The sequence below is a fragment of the Schistocerca gregaria genome, chromosome X (assembly GCF_023897955.1).
Source record: "Schistocerca gregaria isolate iqSchGreg1 chromosome X, iqSchGreg1.2, whole genome shotgun sequence".
In the NCBI taxonomy this organism is placed as follows: Eukaryota; Metazoa; Arthropoda; class Insecta; order Orthoptera; family Acrididae; genus Schistocerca; species Schistocerca gregaria.
In genome coordinates, this window is record NC_064931.1 from 800124443 (window position 1) to 800151275 (window position 26833).

The window sequence follows — 26833 nt, forward strand, 5'->3', positions numbered from 1 at the left end:
TTTGGGTAGCAGAGAAAGGTAGGAATGCACAATGCGTTACTGATGCTATGACTGTAACAAAATATGTTTTGTCCCTTTTACTAAAACAAGCAGTAAACTGCACAGTGTGAGTAATTAAACATCATACAGCAGTCACACTGTGAACTGATTTATTCATCTCATAACATAGAAGTAAAGGAAAATGCAAAGCAATACTGGGCCGAAGGCATAGCTTAGTATAGAGGTTAAAGAAAGGCAAGCTTATGTTTATAGCATTTGTAGACTTAGAGAATGCATTTGGCAATGTTGATTGGAGTATGGTCTATAAAATTCTGAAGGTGGTAGGGGTACAATACATTGAGATCAATGTTATGTACAACTTGTGAAGAAACCAGATTGCAGTTAAAAAGTCTAAAATAAGGCTATGAAAGGGATGGAGTGATTGAGAAGAGTGTGTGTCACGGTTGTAAACTATCCTTGATGTAATTCAGTTTGTACATTGAACAGGCAGTAAAGGAAACCAAGTAAAATTTCAGAGACTGGATTAAAGTCGAGGGAGAAGAAATAAAAACTTTGAGGTTTGCCGATGACATTGTAAATCTCCCAGGGAGAGCAAAGGATTTAAACAAGCAGGTGAATGAAATAGACAGTGTCTTGAAAGGAGAATAGAAAATTAACAGCAAAACAATGTTAATGGAGTGTATTCGAATTAAATCAGGCAATGCTGAGGTAGTTAGGTTGGGAAATGAGACACTAAAAGTACCGTAGTACATGAGTTTTGTGTTTTGGCCAGTAAAAATAATAAAATAACTGATGATAGCTAAGGTAGCGAAGATAGAAACTGTAGATTGGCGATAGCAAGAAAACCGTTTCTGAAGAAGAAAAATTTATCAAATATTGATTGAAGTGATAGGAAGTCTTTTCAGAAGGTATTTGCATGGAGTGTAAACTTGTATGGAAGTGAGTGCGGATGGTAAGCAGTTCAGACAAGAAAATTATAGAAGTCTTTGAAGCATGGAGCTACAGAAGAATGCTAAAGATTAGGTGGCTAGATAACATAACTAATGAGGAGCTACTGAATAGAATGGGGAGAGAAGAAATTTGGGGTGTAACTCGACTAAAACAAATGAGGCACTGAGAACCATAATGGTCTAAAAGTAGAGATGGGCAAACTCGTTCATTTGTGCATGGTATATGGTTCTTATGAAAACTGAAAACTAGTAGTGTAGGTGACTGAAGGATGGAGGACACCAAGAGGGACCACTTGCCTCCTCCCTGGAGTACAGAGGTTTTATTCGTTACAGAATTCTTACACACTTTTAGAAGTAATTTCCGGGATTCTGCAGAATCTCTCCTTTAGATAACTGCAGCGTTGTGTGACTAATCACAGGGAAGTAATATAGGATGGCGCACGGAAAACCGGCTCCAAGTACAGACTGCTCGCCAATTACGGACGATGTGTTGCCCGTTACGAGCAGATACAACAAACAGACAAACATGTAATAATTAGGCAGTGAAGAAATAACAAGCTAATGCAAGCAACAATTGTGAAACAATCGATGACAATGTGTAGAGAGCTGGAGTAGAGAACATGAAAATCTCATGCGACGTGCATGGGCTATAGCTCATGTGGTCTTGTAAACCTGTTGGTGGCTGTTTCCCATCTTAATAGACCACAAGTGTCTTGTATCGTTCACTACATGCCCCAGTGAACCCTTTACAGAGTGGGAGCTCCTCATTGCCCTTGCACATTGCCCCGACATAGCTCCTGGGCCAGATCGGATCCACAGTCAGGTGATTAAACATCTCTCGTCTGACTACAAGCAATATCTCCTTGTCATCTTCAACCGGATCTGATGTGATGGCATCTTTCCATCACAATGGCGGGAGAGCACCATCATTCCAGTGCTAAAACATATTAAAAATCCGCTTGATGTGGATAGCTATTGGCCCATCAGCCTACCAACATTCTGTGTAAGCTGCTGAAATGTATGGTGTGTCGGTATTCGGTTTGGGTCCTGCAGTCACATGGCCTACTGGCTCCATGTCAGGGCAGCTCCTGCCAGGGTTGCTCTACCAATGATAACCTTGTGTCCCTCAAGTCTGCTATCCGAACAGCCTTCTCCGGAAGCCAACATCTGATTGCCATCTTTTTTTACCTACGTAAAGCATATGACATGACCTAGCGACATCATATACTTGCCACATTGTATGAGTGGGGTCTTCAAGGCTTACTCCCGATTTTTAATCAAAATCTTCCTGCCTCTCTGTACTTTCCATATCAAAGTTGGTCCCTCCCATAGTTCACCCCCCCCCCCCCCCCCCCCCCAATATTCAGGAGAATGTCATTGCGCAGGGCTCCGTATTGAGTGTATCTCTGTTTTTACTGGCCATTAATGACCTAGCAGCAGCTGTAGGGCCATCGGTCTCCACTTTTCTGTATGTGCATGACTTCTACATTTCGTGTTGCTCCTCCAGTACTGGTGTTGCTGAGTGTTGCCTACACAGAGCCATCCACAAGGCACAGTCATGGGCTCTAGCCCACAGCTTCCAGTTTTCAGACACGATGTTGTGTGTCATACACTTCTGTCAGCATCCTACCGTTCATCCGGAACTCGAACTTTATCTAATAGCGATCCCATCACTGTAGTGGAGACATATCAATTCTTAGGACTGGTTTTCGCTGCCAGGTTGACTTGGCTACCTCACGTTATTCAGCTTAAATGAGAGTGCTGGCAGCACCTCAATGCCTTGTGGTGCCCGAGCAACACCAACTGGGGTGCAGATCCCTCTATGTTGCTGCAGCTCTACAGAACCCTTGTTCAATCCCGCCTTGACTATGGGAGTCTGGATTATGGTTTGGCGGCACCCTCAGTGTTGCATTTACTCGACCCAGTGCACCACTGTGGTGTTTGCCTAGCATGGGAGCTTTTAGAACAAGTCCAGTGACCAGTGTCCTGATGGAAGATTGGAATCCCTCCATTGGAGGTTTGGCATGCACAACTGCTTGCCAGTTATGATGCACATGTTTGTAATTCTCCTGTGCATCCGAATTACCACTTCCTTTTCTCAACCATGACGGTTCATCCCCCGCATTGGTGGCCCAGGTCAGGGCTTATGATTGTGGTTCGCTTCCGGTCCCTTCTGTCTGAACTGCAGTCCTTCCCATTACCACCTTTCCTCGAGGTCCATTCACGTACACCTACATGGTGTACACCTAGGTCGCAGATTCTTCTGGACCTTTCACATGGCCCTAAGGTCTCCGTTAACCCTGCGGCTCTCCACCATCACTTCGTCTTGATTCTCGACCTGTACCGGGGCCATGAAGTGGTTTACACCGAAGGCTTGATGGCTGATGGTCGTGTAAGCTTTGCATATATTCATGGAGGACATATTGAACAGCACTCGTTGCCAAAGGCTTCAGTGATTACACTGCAGAGCTGGCAGCCATATCTTGGGATCTCCAAAACTGACCTGTCTTCTGTCTTATGCCGCAGAGTTTTACGGCTTTGGGAGACAGAACGGCATAACAGTACATACAACAAACTGCATGTCATTAAGGAGACTATGAATGCGTGCAAGTCCTCCATGTAGGTCTCTTGCAAGGATTCTGTGATTCTCTGCCAGCTCTGCATTGGCGATGCTTGGATGACCCACGGCTACCTCCTGTGCCGTGAAGACCCTCCTCACTTTCGATGCGATGCCCGGATGACAGTGGCCCATATTCTGGTGCACTGTCCCACTTTGACTGTCCTGTGACGATCTTGGGTTACCGGACTTGTTGCTGCTAATTTTATCTGACAACACCTCTAATTTTATCTGACAACACCTCTAATTTTATCTGACAACACCTCTAATTTTATGTGACAACACCTCTAATTTTATCTGACAACACCTCTAATTTTATCTGACAACACCTCTTCGGCTGATTTAGTTTTATGTTTATTGTGTTTTGTATGTCTTGATTATTTTACTCCTACCCTCATGGAGTCATTTTAATCAGAACGAGGGACTGATGGCCTAGCAGTTTGGTCGCCCCCCCCCCTTTTTCAAACCTACCAATCATCCCGTCCTTGTTGATGACAACCACTGAACGAGTGATATGACCTCCCCTCGGCTTCTTTGTGTCTAACCTGGACTCTCACCTCATGATATTCTAGTGGAATTGCAACGGGCACTATTATCACCTACAGGAAATACAACGTCTTGGTTCCTGCTATTCTGTGTTCTGTCTTGCTCTTCAAAAAAATGTGCTTCTGTGATGACCACTGTCCAACATTTCGTGGTTATCGGTCTTTCTGTCGGAACTGTGCCAGCCCCGGGATAGCATCTGGATGGGCCTGCACTTTGGTTCATTGTGATGTGGTTAGTGACTGGATCTCCCTTCATACCAACCTAGAAGCAATAGTGGTTATGATACAAACGACTCTGGCAATCACCGTTTGCAATGCCTACATCCCTCCAGGTAGGCCACTTCCTTATGTTGAACTGTCTACTTTAATACTGTGACTCCTGCCTTCATTTCTCCTCCTCGGGAGGGAAACCTCCCCTGTGTGGGAGTGCCACTTCAACGTACAGGTGTCTCCTAATTGACCAACTTATTACAGATGTTGTCTCCTCAATGACGGCTGACCTACCCACTTCTCTGTTGCTCATGGAACCTTTTACTGCTATTGATCTCACTATCTCCATCCCTGCTCGCGTGGCTTCTCTACACTGGTCACTGCTTGACAATCTTTGTGACAGTGACCATTTTCTGGTGATTCTATCATTCCTCTGCTGCTACCAGGCATACAGGGCCCCACAATATTCATTCCGCAGGCCAGTTGGCCTTTATATAAGTCTACTGTGTGCTTCGACACCTCTCTCTCGAATTGTATTGAAGTGGTGGTGCAGGGCATCTCTGCCACTATTCTTCATGCTGCTGGCACTGTTGTCACGCTATCCACAGGTCCCCCTCTTCATCAACCAGTACTGTGGTGGACCAAGGATGTAGCAGTTGCTGTCCAGGTCCTCGGAAGGGTGCTGTAGCGATTTAAATGACATCCTTCACAGACCAACCTCCTCACTTTTAAGCGTCTCTTTGCTAAGGCTTGTTCCTTATTAAGCAGAGTAAAAAGCAGTGCTGGGCTTGCTTTATTTTCTCCCTGGGGACATATGCCTCTTCATCACAGTTTTGGTCCAAGCTCCAGTCTTCTGGGTTACCAGCCACACTCAATAGTCCAGGCCCTTATCCTCCTAGGTGCTCTTTGTACTGATCCACTGGTCCTTGCAGAACACCTCGTGACACTTTGGGACAGCATCAGTATCTTCTTCCTTTCCAGCTACCTTTCTCCAGCAGAAATCCTGAGTTGAACACACACCCATCTGTTGCAGCCCCCACCACACTGAACTCTATAATGCACCCTTCACTGAGTGGGAATTCTTGCAGGCTCTTACCTCTTCACATTACATGGCCCAAGGCCCAGATTCCATCCACAACCAGATAATCCAACAATTGGACATTACCCAGAGGCAACATCTACTCAGGGTCGTCAACCGCATTTGGCTCACGGGTGCTTTCCTGTTTCAATGGCAGGACATTATAGTTATACCTGACCTTAATCCCGGGAAGAACACGTCATCTCTCTACAGCTACTGCCCGATTAGACTGATGAATGTACTTTGTAAATCGCTTGAGAGGATCATACATTAAATTTTGGGCATGCAGCTGCATAAATAAAATATCTTCCACTGATATTCTGGCCAAAATATCAGTGGAAAAAAAATTATTTGTGTGGCTGCATGCCCAAAATTTAATGGATTGTTCGTTATGCCAGGATAAGTTGAAAATGCACATGCTTGAGAGGATGGTTAGCTTCCAATTATGTTGGATACTATAATCTCAGGGCCTTTTGTCAGTGAGGCTTTCGGGAAGAACTGTCTCCAACTTACCATTTACTCAGATTGAAAACAGCAATCTGACAGGTTTTTACTAATCATCGGCACCTTATTGTGGTCTTCTTTGACCTACATAAGGCATATGATTTTTATCTGCGAGCTTTTGTTCCACCAGATTTCCTAGGTTCAAGTTGGCACTTCACTCGGCACGCCTTGGATTCAGGAGAATTGTATCCCACAGGGCTCTGTGTTAAGTGTCAGTTTCTTCCTCATAGCCATCAGTGGGCTTGTAACTTCTGTTGGGCCTGTGGTTACCCAGACATTGTATGTCAACATTTTTTTGCATCTGGTACAGCTCCCTGTCTGTAGCATCTGCTGCACACCGGCTCCAAGGTGCCATCCAACACGTCTCTGCATGGACCATCTCCCATGGCTTCCAGTTTTGACCAGCTTGTAGATGTACCAGTCTCTCACATCTTGGGCCTTATTTTTGATAAAAAGCTGATGTGGTTACCCCATATTCATCACCTGAAGGCTACATGCATGCAGAATCTTAATGCTTTCTGCCTCCTTGCACACACATCTTGGGCTGCAGATGGTGCTACTCTTCTCCATCTTTACCATGCTCTGGTCTTGTCCAGTCTACATCATGGTACTCAGGTTTATGGCTAAGCAGCTCCTTCCACTTTGAAAATACTTGACCCTGTTCACCATTGTGGTGTGTACCAAGGTATTAGCGCCTTTCGCACTAGTCCCGTTGACAGTCTCCTCATAGAAGTGGGGATTCCTGCTCTACAAATATGATGGAGCCAACTCCTGGTTTCTTACACAGTCACCATTTGTCGATTTCCTGACCATCCCATGTACCCTGTCCTTTTTGCACACAAGGGATGTCTCCCCCCTGATACACACCCCCAGGTGGGATTGCAGGTTGGAATACACCTCACTTCCCTCTGTCAGGATCTCCAGCTCCAATCACTGGACTGCACCCTGTATATTTCCTCCCACACCTCCCTTGGGTGGTGCTTAGACCACAGATTAGGATCAACCTATTTCAGGGTCTTAAGGTCTCTGCCACTCCTATGGTCTTTCGACATCTCATACGTTGCATTCTCACCACCATCTTCTACAATACAGGACCAGTTTTGTTTCCCATGCACCAGCCTTGAATTTCATACATCACCCACCCATGGAACAACTTTTATGTAATGTGAGAGTAATTGGGACTTAGGCAAAAAGTTGATAATTTTACAAATTGGGGTGGTGAGCATTAGTGTATTACTGTATGAATCACTGACTTGTCTGCTTAAAAGGCCTAGAATTGTTTTCAGTTTGACAAATTTTAGAGAGGAAACCAATGTAAATGTGGTTTTTATAGCTTTATTTTGTCATATATTAAGAGTTCGCGTATTCCAACATAATGTATACAGACGAGTTCTGTTCTGCAGTTTACTGGTGTGTCAGTGGTAGATCTAGGTGTCCTATGCAGGGTGGAAGGGGACCAGGGAGGACTCAGGGTGTTGTACCAATCCCTCTAACCAACAAGTTTGAGGTGCTGTCTTTTCTGAAACTGTGCTGGTGGGACTCACCTAACCTCACCTGTTTTGGGGAACCTGTTTCGTTGGGTGTAAGTAGGCAACAAATGCAAATGGGTGAGGATGTATTCATTGTTGGCAGTTTGAACGCATGGCGAACGATGGTACCCCCTAGGGAAATGGCAGCAAGGGATCGGAAAGGATGCTAGGTGCAACCAATGTGTATGTCTGTAATTAATCGGGAAGATTACAGTTTTGTTAGTGGTGAGCTTGAAAAGACATCCTGTGAAACTTTATTAAATGCCTTCTCTGAAAACTATCCAGAGCAGATAGTTAGGATCCCCACTCATGATGGAAACATATTGGATCTAATGGGAGCAAATAGACCTGACCTCATTGAGGATGTCCACATCGAAACTAGTAACAGTGACCGTGATAACAATGATTACTCAAGTGCAAAGGGCAACTAAAACAAGCAGAAATGTATGTTCAGTAACCAAGATAAAAAAAATCTTTATTGTCATATCTCAGTGATGCACTTGAAACTTTCAGCACAAGGCAGGAGCATGTAGAGGAACTCTGTCACAAGTTTAAAAGAACAGTTGACCACGCACTGGATAGATATGTACTGAGTAGAACAGTTCATAATGGGAGGGAACCTCTATGGTATACAGTCACTGTAAAGAAACTTCGAAAGAAACAGAGATTACTGCATAATATGTGTAAAACAAAGCATAGGGCTATAGACAGAGATGAGTTGTTGTTGTTGTGATCTTCAGTCCTGAGACTGGTTTGATGCAGCTCTCCATCTACTCTATTCTGTGCAAGCTTCTTCATCTCCCAGTACCTACTGCAGCCTACATCCTTCTGAATCTGCTTATAAGGCTTAGTGTCATTGGTGTTGAGAAACAGCTGAAATTGTTAAAACTTGGTCTCCCTCTATGATTTTGACCCTCCACGCTGTCCTCCAGTACTAAACTGGTGATCCCTTGATGTCTCAGAACATGTCGTACCAACCGATCCCTTCTTCTAGTCAAGTTGTGCCACAAACTCGTCTTCTCCCCAATTCTATTCCACACCACCTCATTAGTTATGCGATCTACCCATATGCTGAATGAAACACAGTTGGCTGTCAAGAGAGCAATGTGAGGTGCCTTCAGTGACTCCCATAGTAGAATGTTGTCAACTGATCTTTCGCAGAACCCTAAGAAATCCTGGTCATATGTAAAGGCTGTGAGTGGCACCAAATTTAGTGTCCAGTCCTTAGCAAATGAGACAGTAACTGAAATTGAGGGTAGCAAAGCAAAAGCTGAAATGCTTAACTCTGTTTGCAAATGTTCCTTTACAAAGGAAAACCTAGGAGAATTGCCCCAGTTTAGTCCTCATACCACTGAGAAGATGAATGAAATAAGGCTTAGTGTCATTGGTGTTGAGAAACAGCTGAAATTGTTAAAACTGAACAAAGCTCCAGGCCCTGATGAATCCGTCAGATTGTATACTGAATTTGAAACTGAGTTAGCCCCCTCTTCTGACTGTAATCTATCACAGATTCCTCGAAGAAAAAACCCATGCCCAGTTCTTGGAAAAGGGTGCAGATCACACCTTTCTACAAGAAGGGTAGTAGACGTTATCCACAGAACCACTGTCCAGTATCCTTGATGTTGATTTGTTGTAGAATCTTAGAACATATTCTGAGCTCAAACATAATGAGGTATGTTGAACAGAATAACCTCATCAGTGCCAATCAGCATGGATTTTGAAAACATTGATCATGTGAAATGTAACTTGCACTTTTCTTACATCACATACTGAAAGCTGTGAATCAAGGCAACCAGGTAGATGCAGTATTTCTTGATTTCCAAAAAGCATTTGACTCAGTCCTGAACCTGCACTTATTGTCAAAAGTATGATCATATGGGATATCAAGTGAAATTGGTGACTGGAATGAGGACTTTTTGGTCGGGAGGATACAGCATGTTATCTTGGATGGAGAGTCATTGTCAGATTTAGAAGTGACTTCAGGTGTGCCCCAGGGAAGTGTATTGGGACCCGTGCTGTTCATGTAGTATATTAATGCCCTTGCAGACAATATTAATAGTAAAGTCAGGCTTTTTGCAGTGGATGCAGTTATTTATGATGAAGTACTATCTGAAAGAAGCTGCATAAATATTCAGTCAGATCTTGATAAGATTTCAACATGATGCAGATTGGCAACTTGCTCTAAATGTTCAGAAATGTAAAATTTTACACTTAACAAACCAGAAAAATGTAATATCCTATGACTATAATATCAGTGAGTCCCTGTTGGAATTGGCCAACTTGTACAAATACCTGGTTGTAACACTTTTTAAGGCAATGAAATCGAATGGTCACATAGGTTCAGGGTAAAACAGGTGGTAGACTTTGCTTTATCATTAGAATACTGGGGATGTACAATAGTCTATGGAGGAGATCACTTACAAATCAGTCGTGTGACCAGTTCTGGAATATTGCTCAAGTGTTTGGGACCCATACCAGATAGGACTAGCAGAGGAAATTGAACGTATACAGAACACAGCACGAATGGTCACAGGTTTGTGTAAACTGCGGGAGAGTGTCACATAAGTACTGAAGGAACTGAACTGGAAGACTCTTGAAGATAGACATAAACTATCCCAAAAAGTCTGTCAACAAAGTTTCAAGAACTGACTTATATGATTACTCTAGGGATATACTAAAACCTTTACGTATCGCTCACATAGGGATCCTGAGGATAAGATTAGAATAATTACTGCATGCACAGAGGCATTCGGACAATCATTCTTCGTGCGCTCCATACTTCAATGGAACAGGAGGAAACCCTAATAACTGGTACAGTGGGAGCATACCCTCTGCCATGCACCTCATGGTGGTTTGTGGAGTGTAGATGTAGCTGTGGATGTAGATCATGCAGATGCACTCTATCTGTGTCTTAAGCTTCCATGTACTAGATATCTTCACAGTTTCTGTGCTGTGTTGTATGCTGTGGTCAAGATGGCACAAGCACATAAGTGCAGTCCAATTACAAGGACAAAAATGACTGTCTATATGCTTCAGTATGTGATGGCATCTCAAATTATCCTCATCTCAAGACACTAAAGATGATGAGGGGTGATGTTTCTCACCTGTTGCAGCTCCATTAGTAGTCTTCAAACCTTTCAGCAATCACACCAATGGAGAAAATAGTGTGGAACATACAGGATTCACTTTGCGTGCTATAGTTGCTAGGGTAAGGTAGTGAAAGCAACAACATGGCTGTGGTATTCCACATTCTGATTGCAGAGGTGGGATGAAGCCACATTCATCGGTCTCTGTGTAGGACATAGAGCACTTTTCTGGTTTTTTCCACTCCAGTGGGAAGCTGCATATGTTTGTGACACACGTCATACACTCTTCAGGATACTACATTTTAAGTGTTTGTCTTAGCTTTTAGCATGTAAGTGTGTCATTTTTTTTACAGTTTCATGTACTGTCTTAACTCCATCCTAAATGTTCTGCTTGGATGTTGTGTTGTGTTCCAAAGTTGGTGGCTTAATCATTCACTTTTTGATTAGTGACCAACCAGGCAAATATTTCTCCTCTGGTATTTTATCTCTCTTATCATTGTTTTTATTTTACAGTTTTTAATAAGTGAGATAATACACATTTTCACAAGCGTATATGTACATGTGTGGTTTTCCAAATTTTTATACTTTTCTATATTTAAACACTCGTCATATTTCAGTGACATTGCTGAAGATCCCTGTGTGGAGCCCACTGAATCCCATAAGTAGAGTGTTTCATAACCCAAATTTTGTTGTGAACACCTCAGTATTTCACTAGACGTGACACTATTGTAGGTGGTATGCCCTTGCATTCTTTTGCTGTTAAAGCCGACTTTTGGACTGAGAACCACAATGCAGCTTGGCATTTTTACATTGAAAAAACATTGCCATAAGTGAAAAAAGTTCATGAAAAACATAGGACACTTGAGGATTTAACTTCGGATTACTGAATTCATTATTTCATAAAGTTTTGAGATTGCAACTGGATGACATTGACTTCTTGCCATGTGTGTGTTTAGCACTGGAGGTTTCTAGCTCATATTGCAAACTTTGTACCCAAAAAATTTATATGGAGACAGTTGTGCGAAGGCAGCTGCTACATGGGTGACATCTGTAGAGTTTCGCGCCCTCTTTGAATATTGCTCCATCTATGGCACAAGGCATGTGTGTAATGATAATACTACATGCATGCTCTCTGTTAGAATGTGGGCTAAGAGTTAAAATTCAGGTGTCAAATTAATAAAATTAATTGTCACTGGATGTTTCAGTAGTCAGTTTCCTTTCTGTATTTATTAAAGGAATCACCGTTTCCCACACCTTATCCAGTTGAAAGCAGTCGTCACAATACGGCCTTCTGCTAAACATATTTCCACTGATTTCTTAATTCCGGAGGGTATTTTCATTCTGTTGTTGGAACTACAAGAAAATGCCGTCTGCTAGCACATCTTTGCAGTTTTTCTTTGTTAGACACTGATACATACAGTCAAATCTTTAGTTTCTCTGCAGAACTATGCATTTATCATGATTTACCCAGCACACTTTTTCACATGCCACTATTTTCTGTTTATTTTTATACTTTTAAGTGTGTATCATGGTTTGTAGTGTTGCCTACATAACATTTCCACTGGTTTGTCTTTGACTTATACTCTTTTTTTCTTATTTTATTTAACTGTATGTGTGTAACTCTATTTAATTATGTTGCTGTGGGTTTATATACTGTGTAAGAATAGTGAAGGAGTAGTAGTATTTTTTGGTAGGGTAGGGAGAAGCCGTGATGAGTGAACATAAGAGTGTAGTAGTGTGATGGAGTGAGAGTTGGAGGAGAAGGTGATGAGCAAGAAGTGAAATGAAATATAGAGGGGGGCGGGGGGTTTGGTGTGTGGGTGGGAGGGTGTGAACAATGGAACAGGCTCTTTTCTTTTTCATGTAATTTTTTCAGTTATTTTATGTAGTGTCTACTTTCCAATATTTATTTGGTCACTGAGCAACCATTTATTTTGTGTTAATACTTGGTGGATGTGGAAATTTTCTTGGAAAGGGAGGAGATGTCTGTCTACTGATTCTCATGATATTCATGTCTTTTTCAATATTGCTTGGTTTGTGGCATTTTTGTGTTTGATGATCTGCAAATGTTGAATTGTTTGTACTGTATACTCTTACACAGTATGTAAATACACAGCAACATAATTAACGAGAATTACACACATACAATTAAATAAAATACAAAAAAGTAAAAAAAGAGTATAGGTCAAAGACAAACTAGAGGCAATGTTATGCAGGCAACACTACAAACCACAGTACACACATCGAAGCATAAAAAATAAACAGAAAACAGTGGTGTGCAAAGAAGTGAGCTGCGTAAAATGTGAGAAATGCATAGTCCCACAGAGAAACTAATAATTAGTCTACAAGTATCAGTGTCTAAGAAAGAAAAACTGCAAAGATGTGCTAGCAGGCTATATATCCTGATATAGTCGAGAAACTGAGCAGAAATCACAGGAAGTAAAAAGCAACATATTTTTAATGAACTATTTTTCATCTTAAAGACAAATCAGATTATAAATATCTTAAATTACAGATCACTGATGATGTTTTACTTCAATAAAGTGGAAAAAAAAGAGAGAGAGAATGCGCGTTTTCTTGTAATTCCAATGGCAGAACAAAAATACCCTCAGGAACTGTAAAGCAGCTACGGACAATATGCCCACACAAATGAAGAATTCAGTTTCTTAGTGATTCAATCCCAGAAGGATCTCGTCAAGGCCAAGACTTCTGTGGCAGAATAATCCATGGATTGACATGTGGAGATGGCTGTCATACTCGGTTGCAAAAGGCAAGTGATTTAATATCTACAGAAAGAAAACATTTTATGACTAGTGACCCATCTTGCGGCGACTAAATTTATTTTTATTTATTTATTTAACTCCACTTACCTTCATACCGACAGAGCGCACTTGTAGTATCACAGTTACGCATCCACCCACACACTGTAGATGGAGCAATATTCAAAGAGGGCATGAAAGTCGACACAGATCACTCATGTAGCAGCTGCCTTTGCATATGCAAATCTGCCTCTTTTTGTTTTTAAGTTAGTGATGTGAGCTAGCAATCTCCAATCTAAACACTCACCTGAAGATGGTTGCACGGTTGTCAGCCAAAATATTGTGACAAGAAGTTGACATCATCTGGCTGCACCACTTAAATCCTAGGATTATGATGATGATACAAATCAGATGCTGCAAAGTCCTGTGTAGAATGCAAATAATGGATGGAGCAAGGCTAAAACTCACCATATGGTTTGCACGTGTAATGATCAACAGGCACATAAACAAGATCAGAATTGTCGTTAAACTTTCATGCACATAATGTAATTAAATTGTCTCACTGCTGCTCTAGTTCGTGTGTGTGTGTGTGTGTGTGTGTGTGTGTGTGTGTGTGTGTGTTTAGGCTTTGCTCTTATTGTGTACTTGAGATTGTATTGGTACTGTAAATGGTACTTGGTTCATGTTTACTGTTCGTGTATAGGTTCACAGTGGTGGTTTCATCAAGTTACTGGAGTTGTACTTCAATGAACAAGCTTTGAGGTCTGTGCCAATGGATTTAGAACTTCCAGATTATTTCTGAAAATTTTCGACATGCTTAGCAAGATTCCTCAAGACTTTAGAAAATTTGAAAGAAATCGTTGCAAATTGCACCAGATCCTGTATGATACTCAGACAGCTTTGGATGAAATAGCGTCAGCAAATATATTTCCAGGTGGTAAGTAAGAATGACAGTTCAATTTTTTTATCTGCAGGTTCCTGTATTTGTATACGAACAACACGAAAATCGCAGAACTCCTTTCCAATTGTGGTTACCAATACATCTTTAGAATCTTGTTTGTCTAAAAATACATACATCCTTTGAGACTGATAAACATAAGTATAAAAGCTAGAAATTTCCATATAAAAGCCCAGCTGTACTGTTTCGAACTCAAATGCACAGAAGGGGAAAAGTGGTTTTCTTGAAAAATAAAATAAAACAATACAAACAAATATCAGTGAGTTCTCGACACACACTTGGATTTGAGATTTTGCAGGTAGAACTGCTGCAATTATTTTATTGAAATTTGAAATTTCTGCTATTATGAAATACTAGCCAATTTAAAGATTAATCTAAGCTGAACCTATTAATTGGAATGGATGCACTATTTTTGGTTTATGTCCTTCCTTTACAGTTGAATGTGGTTAATATGAATATCCTTGTGGACTTAGTAATGGGTATTAAAAGAAGGTGCAGTTGTAGAAATTTTGGTTTGTAAATTTTTTAAATAAAGTTTCATGGATTTAGTTTACTCCAAGGTTTTGAACAGAAAATATTATGATTTCATTGGAGACAAATAAAAAGCAAATGTAAATACCTGAATTAAGGATACAAATGAAATTTCTAGAGTGATTGGGTATACATTATTAGGCAGGAACAGAAGCATTAGTGTTACGGAAATCTTCAGGTGGAAATCCTGGGTAGAATAAGAACAGTGGAATAAAGAAAGGAAGCTACTCCTGGTATAGAGGAGGCACTGAACTGTAGGTAGGTACACTCTTTGACATAAAACTCGACCGGCGGCCGGCCGTTGCAGAGACTAAGTCCGTGCCGATCGCAACATGGGACAAGTAAACTGGCCAACTCGCTAATTCTCTATGTCCAGCAATCTGCACAATCTGAAAACACTGTAGACTGCGGCACTTCCTGGAGGAAGTCTTGTCCCATATAAGAGAAACCATACACTGTTTACACCTGTGGTATAGTGCTACCGTGCGTTGTTTCTGTCAACAACGTCTGTGGATCGGAACTAGCAAGTGCAAAAAATTTTTATAGCCTCTTCCAACTGAATGTTTAAGACATGAATGTAATGGTAATGCAGATTGAATCTATTTCACTTTCTATCACACCGATAACAAAATTTTATCCAGTAACCGATTTGCTGCAAGATTTCTTTCAGAGTGTTCTCTGGACGTCGCATGCGGCAAAGCTCCGGGATTCACTTATCGGCTACCGGCAGCGGCCAAGGCGACATCAGCGGCGCGGCACTCCCCCGTTCTTTATCGAAACCGCCTGCTACCGCTCATCACTTTTGATAATTTGAAACACTTTATTATTATTATTAAATGTTACTCCATAGAAGATTTCTACAAGTTCAATTCACACTTGGAAACAACATGCCCTGATTAGTAGATGGGTACTGTATTACATTCAAAAATGTTCAAATGTGTGTGAAATCTTATGGGACTTAGCTGCTAAGGTCGTCAGTCCCTAAGCTTACACACTATGTAATCTAAATTATCCTAAGGACAAACACACACGCCTACCCATGCCCGAGGGAGGACTCGAACCTCTGCCGGGATCAGCCACACAGTCCATGACTGTATTACATTAATCGGCAAGAGCTGCATATGATCCGAAATTAATTTGACAGACTTAGATGAAATTAAACCACCTCACTACATTCGATGAATTTATAAATGCTTCATACCTCTTTCTTTTCCTTTCAAAGTCCATTATTTGTGCAACTTTTGGCCAATATTCGGATGTTCTCGTCAAGCCAAAGTAAGCGTCTGTGGTTTAAAGTGTATTACAGTTTTTTGTTTCATTCCTTATGGTAAGTCTATGCGATAAACTGTGTAAACACCTTCCAATGCATGCTCTGTAGCAGTGCAGGAACACTGCACATTTGGAGTTCCATGTATGGATTCAGGAAGTATTTAACGTTGATCGGAAGTGATAGTTAAGGTCTTCAGATTTAAACCAGAAAAAGTTATCGATTTTGAGGTTTCATAGAATGGAAAGGAATTGTTAACACTGGTATCAGCAAACGTCTACAGTTAAATGCTATTGAAAAATTTAGAAGAGAGCAACTACATTTATCTTCATGTTCACTTCATAAACAAACTTCTGACATGTTAGACCTACAGGGTATTTCAAAAATGACCGGTATATTTGAAACGGCAATAAAAACTAAACGAGCAGCGATAGAAATACACCGTTTGTTGCAATATGCTTGGGACAACAGTACATTTACAGGCGGACAAACTTTGGAAATTATAGTAGTTACAATTTTCAACAACAGATGGCGCTGAAAGTGATGTGAAAGATATAGAAGACAACGCAGTCTGTGGGTGCGCCATTCTGTACGTCGTCTTTCTGCTGTAAGCATGTGCTGTTCAGAATGTGCAAGTGTGCTGTGGACAACATGGTTTATTCCTTAGAACAGAGGATTTTTCTGGTGTTGGAATTCCACCGCCTAGAACACAGTGTTGTTGCAACAAGATGAAGTTTTCAATGGAGGTTTAATGTAACCAAAGGACAGAAAAGCGATACAATAAAGGATCTGTTTGAAAAATTTCAACGGACTGGGAACGTGACGGATGAACGTGCTGGAAAGGTAGGGCGACCGCGTACGGCAACCACAGAGGGCAACGCGCAGCTAGTGCAGCAGGTGATCCAACAGCGGCCTTGCGTTTCCGTTCGCCGTGTTGCAGCTGCGGTCCAAATGACGCCAATGTCCATGTATCGTCTCATGCGCCAGAGTTTACACCTCTATCCATACAAAATTCAAATGCGGCAACCCCTCAGTGCCGCTACCATTGCTGCACGAGAGACATTCGCTAACGATATAGTGCACAGGATTGATGACGGCGATATGCATGTGGGCAGCATTTGGTTTACTGATGCTTATTTTTACCTGGACGGCTTCGTCAATAAACAGAACTGGTGCATATGGGGAACCGAAAAACCCCAAGTTGCAGTCCCATCGTCCCTGCATCCTCAAAAAGTACTGGTCTGGGCCACCATTTCTTCCAAAGGAATCATTGGCACATTTTTCAGATCCGAAATGATTATTGCATCACGGTATCTGGACATTCTTCGTGAATTTGTGGCAGTACAAACTGCCTTAGACGACACTGCGAACACCTCGTGGTTTATGCAAGATGGTGCCCGACCACAACGCACGGGCGACGTCTTTAATTTCCTGAATGAATATTTCGATGATCGTGTGATTGCTTTGGGCTATCCAAAATATACAGGAGGCGGTGTGGTTTGGCCTCCCTATTCGCCAGACATGAACCCCTGTGACTTCTTTCTGTGGGGACACTTGAAAGACCAGGTGTACCACCAGAATCCAGAAACAATTGAACAGCTGAAGCAGTACATATCATCTGCATGTGAAGCCATTCCGCCAAACACATTGTCAAAGGTTTCGGGTAATTTCATTCAGAGACTACGCCACATTATTGCTACGCATGGTGGATATGTGGAACATATCGTACTACTAAAGAGTTTCCCAGACCGCAGCGCCATCTGTTGTTGACAATTGTAACTACTGTAATTTCGAAAGTTTGTCTACCTGAAAATGTACTGTTGTCCCAAGCATATTGCAACAAACGGTGTATTTCTATCGCTGCTGGTTTAGTTTGTATTGCCGTTTCAAATATACCGGTCATTTTTGGAACACCCTGTATATGATGAACAAAGTTCAAATTCGAATCATCGGCAGTAGGTTTGAATCTTTTTGGAAACTATTTTAGAGAGAAGCACCTTCGCATTTGCAAAACAGACATTCATGATATTAACATAATTTACTAAGTCGAAATTGCAAGATGATTTATCTGTAAGGCATCCTTCAGATTTAGCAGTTTGCAACTCCATTAGTTAAAACGGAAAAATAAAATGTTGTGTTCAGCGGCCTTCACCGAGTTTGGAACTGCCATTTCATATAGCACTAGCATCGCAACGCATAAGAGAATCGCTGAGCTAACAACACATTGGCAGCAACAGGCGGACTATAGTCATTGCGATATTGCCTTAGCCTCAAAACGCAACATTAAACACACAAACAGGTGTTACTTATGTGAAGAATGCCGTTCTTGGAGTCCAGAAATTAAATATACTTTCTATGTGTCTCATCTTATAGTGGATTATATCGTATGAGTCTTCGATGTGAAAAACGAATTCCAAGTAAATTTAGCGACGTAATGCCGGGCTATACCCGGAAGTAAATGCACTCACAATGTTGACAAATACTTGCTTCGACGCTGCCAATTCTCAGCTCTCTAGTAGTCTGATCATTGTTTCCGTGATGATATCCTCTTGTTTGGCCTCTAAACGATGGACAGATTCCAAATGCATGTCTCTGCATGAAAGTAGTTGTTCGAACCCTACCTGAGCTGTTTTTTGTGTATTTGCTTGGAATTCATGATTCAGACCGCTGTGCCCCCCCCCCCCCCCCCTCCTTCCCCGAGGGTTACGTCTCCAAACTAAACGGTTTTTTTATCCAGTGGCATAATTTATTCAGACAGCATCAGCACAAGACTACCAAATAAGCCCTTCGTTTAATATCTCGGCTAATGACTGTCATTTCTTTCTTAATAGTGATCATTGACAAAGTATTTTAACGAAGTTTATATTTGTGTGTGACAGATAACTGAAAAAAGATATTCTTTTATTTTATCAGTCTTCCTTTCTCCACTGCGTTGTAAATGGTTCTCTTCATAAAACACGTAGTAGCATCACAAGGGCAACTGTCCCAATGCAGTCGCAGTGGAATTGAGAGAGTAGGGTGCGTGTGGTTGCACTGAGAGCATGGCAGCTATTTGGCATCAGAACCTGGAGAAAAGTGTGTAGTACTGGCAAGAACAGCTAGACACTGGTGGAAAGGATACAAGGAAATGGGCTCTATAGGGTTGAAAAGAGAAAGTGGACGGCTCAGTGTGTCTACTGCAGGAGATGATCAACGTGTTTTGGCGTATATACGTGATAATCCATTCCTCAGTAGCCATGCCCTGAAATAGCTATCTCAGCTTCCCGGCAGCGGAAAGACTGTTACGAGGAGACTGTTATAAAGCAACAATTAACTGATTATCAGAGGGCTGACCACATGGCTTTTTCAGCAGAATATATCGACTGACTGGAGTAGAGTAATCTTTTCGGATGATAAAATATTTTCTTCCTGTAGCGACACCCCTGTTGAAGTGAGACATGAAATTTTCTCCATAAAGTTATCAGTTTATGCAGTTAGTGACTTTACATTTGTAGTAGGCGCAAAATAATAAACAGTTCCCTATATCATGATTTTAGTTCATCCCTCATCTGATAAGTAAATGTGACCCTTGAATTTGTGAATATTTTCATTAACACGCAAATGTTTTTAGTGTTTGGTATACCGCCCATGAGGACAATGCTTCCAGCCATTATGTTTTCTCTTCTTAGTCTTCTCTCCACAGTTAATTCTTATACGACTCTGTGATTCGTTTCTATCTCCTTCTACCTTATTTTGGTCATTTTCTGCTACATTCAGTATCCTGTGACCTGTAGGTGCACCATACTTTATTTTTTCAGATCCCATCTTTCACTTCCAAAGAAGAGTACTCCACATCATCCATTTTGCAGTGTGTTTCTATATTTCTATCACTTGTATGTTTACTTCAAAGAATATTATTTGTAAACATAAATGGTTTGCTACCACTGTTCTTCACTTTACTTTTGTTAAGCATCTATTTCTCTCTCATTCTGGTCCTGAAGTGCTGTATTTTTAATGCCATCAGTTTTTATTGCTGTGTTCATATGTTTATTACTTTTTCTCATTGCCATTACCATTTGTTGTTGTTCTCACATTCCAGTGTTATTCTTTTCTCGATTTTCAGATAATACCTGCAAAATGTTGTTTATTCTGTCTAAATCTGGAACTATTAGGAAATTGTTAACATATATGATGCAGCATATCTTTTCACAATTGAATTTAACTGTTAATATTTCCTGTTCTGTTACTTGTATTGCTTCTGTAATGTATATAGATACACATGGTGTTAAGGAAAGTGGTGTTCCATACTTTGCGAGTCGGTAGTATGGACTAAAAGAAGACAACCTGCATATTGTAGGAGCTACACACACTTCTTCAGTACAAGAGAAGTGTTTTAAGTAGAACAACAGATTATAATAGTAAAATTATACCTTCCATTTCGAACCATTTCTATATCAATGAAGGAATTATTTCTTTATCAGTTCATTTCTTCTCTTTTAAATAGCAGCACATACAAACCTTTAACTGATTTAGTTATTTTTATTTTGTTCCCTAATAGGCCTGCCCCAATAAACCGATCTATATTTCCTTTTATTAAAATTGTATGATATTCGTATGTTTCTTGGAGGCATGCTGTACTTTTCACTGTTGAATGCCTTGCATAAGATAAAATATACTTTACAGTACTTTACTAACATTACAATCATGAACTATAACACTCTTTTTCTCCAGGTAACTTCTCAAAACTTAGAATATAATTGCGCAGTAATGTCCACATGTAAAACTAAAATGCATTCAACGTTTCGTAAGTGTATTTCCTCACCTCCTGGCATGGGTGAATGATAACACATCTGTCAAACAGGAGAGGGTACTGAAAGAAAAATAAAAGCCAAACCAGTTGCGAGGTCCTAAAGTGTTCCGGAAACATACTAATGCTAAATCATCCATGTGTATTCTCATTAAATGTCACAACATGATTCTTACACATAATTACTAATTAAATTCTTTACTCAAATAAATAAACAAACAAATGTACGCGCAACAGATAAATCTTTAATTTTGTAGTATTAACCCCAAATTTGCTACACTGTTAATCACCTGACTGTGTTTAAAGAAAATAGGTAACAGGAATCATAACTAGGCCTGCTTAATAACTCCTCCTCTGTTCTGTAAGCTATTTCTCTTCATTCTGTCTTCTTTTCATCTCTCAAAACATAACGGTATTACCACTAACATACAGGATAAAATTTCCTAACAGTTGATCTTGTAACAGCACATATTAAGATATTTTACTTCCTATGGTTTCTCACCCACGGGAAGGAATGGAGGATAGCCCACAATGCTGAATGCTTGATTCATAACGTCATAGCAACACACTATCACTCTTATTACCATTGGGCAAAGCAATTATCATATCTCCACGCGGACCAGTACTAGAAAGTGTCTTAATTTCTTCAATCAAACCTCTCATTTATTGACGTGCCTCGATGTTAACTAAGCCGCGCGTGGCTGGAAAGTTCACACGATCGCGATTCCGAAATTTACGTTCCCCTCATATTCGTGCGTGGCACGTTATTTAAACTGAAAAAATGCCCTTCACAAGTTACCTAGACAGATTTCCTAATTATATGTCAGCACCATTAAATAATATACCATCCAAAGCCTCCCCTCCAAAAGATACATAAATACACACACAGAACTTTTCACAGTACTTACAGTTCATGTATAGCGTGCCAACATGAATTACTGTTACGCTGTTTCCCCTTTTTTTAAATTCAGGAAAGCGATCTCAGTGATTCCCGCGTATCTTTCAAATACAGTTGTTCTAAAAATCAGCTTCACGCGTAAATTTCTAATGGCTCATTCCACAAAATGTGACTTCTTATTCTTTCATATTAAATTAGCAACCTTGCCTTTATCCATGAAGTTCAGAAACTCGTCAAATTACAAATTGAAACACACACAAGCTACAAATGGCTTCTTTGAAAACTAATTACTTCAGATCAAAATTAAGAGCATTACTTTCTACCATGAATTTCTGTTAGCAGCTTGAATAGTTAAAGCCACGAGATAATATTTTCCTACACTTCCAGATCAGATTTTGAAACAAACTATCCAGAATCATCAATTTAACTTGACCATTACTAAACAGAATTATGGTAAATCAACACATTCCTACTTATAAACTAATGGTTCCTAGCACTCAGTCATCCACTCTTCATCAGCCCCATGTGGTGAGTGCCAGGTCTTTAGACTACAGTAGCTCGTCACATGTATCTTATTTGTGTCGTACCTGCTTTGTAATTGAATTCTAACACTTTACTGTTCACCGAATTACTCAATCGAAATATCAAATTCCGTTAACTTTCAAGTTACTCTTCGCGGTCGCGACATAGTGTTCTCACATTAGCCTATCTTTTACCTGCCTCTACAGAGTAGGAGGGGTCAATGGAAGCGTCTGATTCCACCCGTCTACTTCGACGTAAAGGTGTTGTGGTGTGTGAATGTCATTACGGCACGGTGTTTGAGTTGGTTTGTTTGTGTGTGTGTTTGTGTTTGTGGGGGGGGGGGGGGGGGGGGCTGCCGATCTAGTTTGCAATGCCAGAATTTGCTGGTGGTAATTATTTTTTTTTTTCTAGCTGTGAGGTTTTGTGTATTTATGTGGAGTACTGAATGTGATTTAATTTATGTGGAGTACTGAATGTGATTTAATTTATGTAGGGATGTATGATTTGTGGACTTTTGGGAATGTGGTTTTATTTTTCGCAGTTGTGGGTGTTGGTTTTTTGGCATCAGTAGCTATGGTGGACCGATTCCCATTTTCATAGTTGTATGTGTTGATGTTTTAGTATCGTCATCTGATGTTGACCTATGTAGGTCAAGGGAAATGTCCGATTCTAATTTTCGTACTTTTAGTTGTGGGTATTGGCGTTTTGGTACGGTCACCTATGGATGACCTATATTGTTCAAGGGAAGTGTCCGATTCCTGCAGATTTTTGTTTGTGTAGCAGACTGCTGTATTTTTTTCTTTTTGTTCTTCATTTTGTTTTTTGTGATCATGGCGTTTTTTTTTAATAGCTTGTCCTCACCCTAAAACCCCCAAATTCCCACAGTTGTCCCGTTGGTTTGATTGTATTTTTGGTGGGAAATGTTATTGTATTATTTATATGTATCTTCGTGTTTGTTGCCATGTGTATGTAGTGACGTCATAGACACGCTTAAAATAGCCATTTCCGGCATATTGATGACGGGTGGAATCAGACACTTCTGTATCAAATAGTCTTTCAAACACACTAAACCGAGCTTTATCTGAAAGCAAGTTTTTAATGGTTGCTGACTTGATGGCAGTTTATTGAAAATTCATGTTCCTGAATATTGGACCCCTTTTGGACCAAGGTAAGTGATTTTAGGTCTTTATGGAGATTGCTGTTCCCATTTATAGTACTGATATTATGTATTGAGCTATTGGTTGGAAATACTTGTAACAAATTTCATTAAGGAATAAATATACTAGGAAGCAGTGGTTAGAATACAAAGTTCCTTGAACAGGTTCCTACATGATGTTCTTGAATTTATACCACAAACAATTTTTATTACACTCTTTTACATGCGAAAAACTTTTGCCACGTTTGATAAGTTACCACACAATATGCTCCATTATGAAATAACAGAATGAAAAAATGTGGTATGCCCTTCCCAACTGAATTTATTATCGAGTTGTAGTCCCAGAAATGTAACACTGTCAACCTTTTCGATCTGCGTGTCGTCATATTTTATAAACGTGCTGTAGCTGGAGAAATCGAGCAGTTTCCAAATCTGACATAAAACTTGGATTAGCGTACTCACACTTTCCCCTATAGGACTAGCTTTTACAGCACAGGATTAAACGAATCTGTCACATTACGTATATTTTTTGTGTGTTACAAGGCTGTACACTTTATTCTATTACGTGAGCAGCACAAGAAATTAAGCTTCGAATTTAACCTACAGTACTCAGTTTACAATTACTTCATACTTAATAATGCACGTTGTTAACATTTTAGTTAATGAGTGTTGCGGCGAAGTTTCACGTACTTTCTGTCGCAGCTACGAAGATAATATTTCTAATAGTGACCGATAACCTACAAACATATGAAACACTAATAATCATTCTAACATCAACTAAAATGTACCCGGAGTTAATAAGCTAAGGTTATGACACGATTCATATGACATTCCTGCCATTTCACACTACTCGCAGTTATACTGATAACTAAACTGATGGATTCCAACTATGTTGTTATTTAACTGTAGCCCCTCGGAGTATTCGGTATTCGCTAGCGAAAAATAACTTGGCAGTTATTAATAACCGTTAACGATAACGGTTATCAAAGAATAACTGGAACTGTGATAACGGTTACTCCAGAATAACCATTTGGCCCAACTCTAAAAGTGCCTTTCTTTCACCACGCTACCACTCCCCCCTTGCCTACGGCGATGGTGGTGTGCACCCTGGCCAATCAAGGCTCCAGAATTTCAAGCACTTGAAACTCCCGGCTGTCTTCTTCCCAGCACACAATGAAATCTGCCCACTCTTTTCTATTCAATAAGCTTAATGTAAGAATACAGACAAACCTAGCCCCCTTCTCTCCAATGTCAGAGACAGATTTTTACCTCAGAAAACTCTTATGTCACTGCATATCGATACATCATTGCCTTCTCATGATTCTAATAATTTCGTTTCAATATTCATTCCCATTCTATCCACAATGCATACTATTTGCCTTGCTCTCAACCCAATCGTGGACTATTAGGGTAAGATAAGTGGGAAAAGTGGGTTTTCATACATTATACCAAAATAATAAACTCATCCAGTTGCTCTGATCAGTTTCTTAAACACAGCAGGTTGGTTCAATAAAAATCAGCAGCTCAGATCGAGCGTCTGATAACAGATACCTGATACCTGACACTGCAAGATATTCTAGCAATTACATGTGGACAGAAATTCCCGTGTGAATAGGCTGATATTTTTGAAGTACAGCGGCTTTGGACTATCAGGAAGTAAATTCGGAGGAATATGGCCAAATTCAGGGCGCTGCGTTGACGGTGCCCACTCTCGATATGATGAGCCTGCTGCTCTTACTGTTATTTTGTTTCTTTCGTTCTTAGGTGTACCACGAAATATAATTCTCATCCGCTAACTGATTTTTGCTTCAATTCGAAAAGCTTCTTGAGTTATCCCGCAGTGAACATTGCCTAGAGATGATACTTATAGTTTTTGTAGTAAAGGCATATGTTTAAGGATAACAAACTGTAGTCGAAGTTAAACCAGATGCTAGGTTAGGTTATGACATGCGACAGCGAGAGTGGTAGCCATTGTTTGCTATGTGGGAAGCAAGAAACCTGAGGCCTTCAGTATTAAAATGTATGAAAAATTCAATAACAAGAAATCCTTTTTGATGGGGGTAAGGATACTAATATCATATATATCTGAGGATCAGGAAACCATATCTGAAAGTATACGACAGGCTTCCTGCTATTATGTTATGTCGCTTGCTTTCAGTAGACATATAAATAACCCATGGTAGAGCCTTCTTGTCATCTGAATCACATAAATGGAAATAACAGTCAGAGGGTTATTACTAAATTGTAGGCACATGGCCACACCACATATCTAAAATTTGGAGAGCAGACACTCTCGCGATTGACTGGATGTCTGGATCCTATCATGAAATATTCAGGCTATGAAAACGCATTCTTCTTGCTGTCAGTGTGGTCCAGACTGCAATGTTGTAGGCATCCTTTGGCAATCCTGTTGGCATAACAATGACTTGCAGCTGTGGGATCGATTTATCCTGCTAAATTCGCCTGACTTTTTCTTGTCATCTGTATGAAATACTGTGAATATTCCCTCTGATGATATCTTATTGGTTTACTAATGTTTTGTGAGTACAAGGTCATTTTATGCAGAATCAATCGCTTGTCTCATCCTTAATATTGTTAGTTATCAGTTATCTACTGCAGCCGCGATTATGGCAATGAGTGAGTTTATGCAGGAATTCCTTTATAAAACGGTAGCTGCCTCCGAAAGCAGTTCCAGGTTTGCTGCAAAAATGTCTTATCAATTCCTTTCGGTAAGTTTTAAATCAGCTGCTACCTGTCACATGTGTGTCCTAGGAAATTGGCAGGAGTTGCCATGATCGTAGACCTCACTAATCTTAATTCACATCAAAATTATAAAATTACTGAACAGACTCGTAGCATCTATGAGAGTCACAAATTTTACTTTGTTCATCAACTCGGTCTGAAATAAGAGGGCAAAAATTACAGGGACAATGACCAAGTTTGTTAGTATGCATTATCTTTGGTAGATCTGGAGGTGAAAACGTGCTAAAATGCACAACTGGACTTTTGCGAACTTGTGCTTTATTTTTGCATCAATGTTGTTGTGAACTCACCATCTAGTATAAACGCTTTACATTATATTATATATACCTAATTACATTGTATTATGTATACCTAATCATTTTGATAGTTCACCTGATAATATAGATGAGTAGGACACAAGACAGAACGTAAATAATGTCCGTTTGACGTCAACAGTGTGTAACATTTCACTAAAAAGGTGACTCATAAGAGAGCTGAGAATTGGCAGCGTTGTAGCAAGTATTTGTCAACACTGTGAGAGTGCATTTACTTCTGGGTGTAGCCCGGCATTACGTCGCTAAATTTACTTGGAATTCGTTTTTCACATCGATGACTCATAGGATATAATCCACTATAAGATGAGACACATAGAAAGTATATTTAATTTCTGGACTCCAAGAATGGCATTCTTCACA

General features: G+C 40.3%; 1 protein-coding gene across 1 annotated transcript in view; it reads left to right on the plus strand.

The window, feature by feature from the left end:
• Positions 1-26833, plus strand: part of LOC126298434 (dual serine/threonine and tyrosine protein kinase-like) — a 276257-nt gene that overhangs the window by 9905 nt on the left and 239519 nt on the right. The window contains exon 2 of the mRNA XM_049989759.1: positions 13982-14215. Coding sequence (XP_049845716.1) covers positions 14092-14215 — 124 coding nt within the window. The 5' untranslated portion in view covers positions 13982-14091. The remainder of the gene's footprint in view (positions 1-13981; positions 14216-26833) is intronic.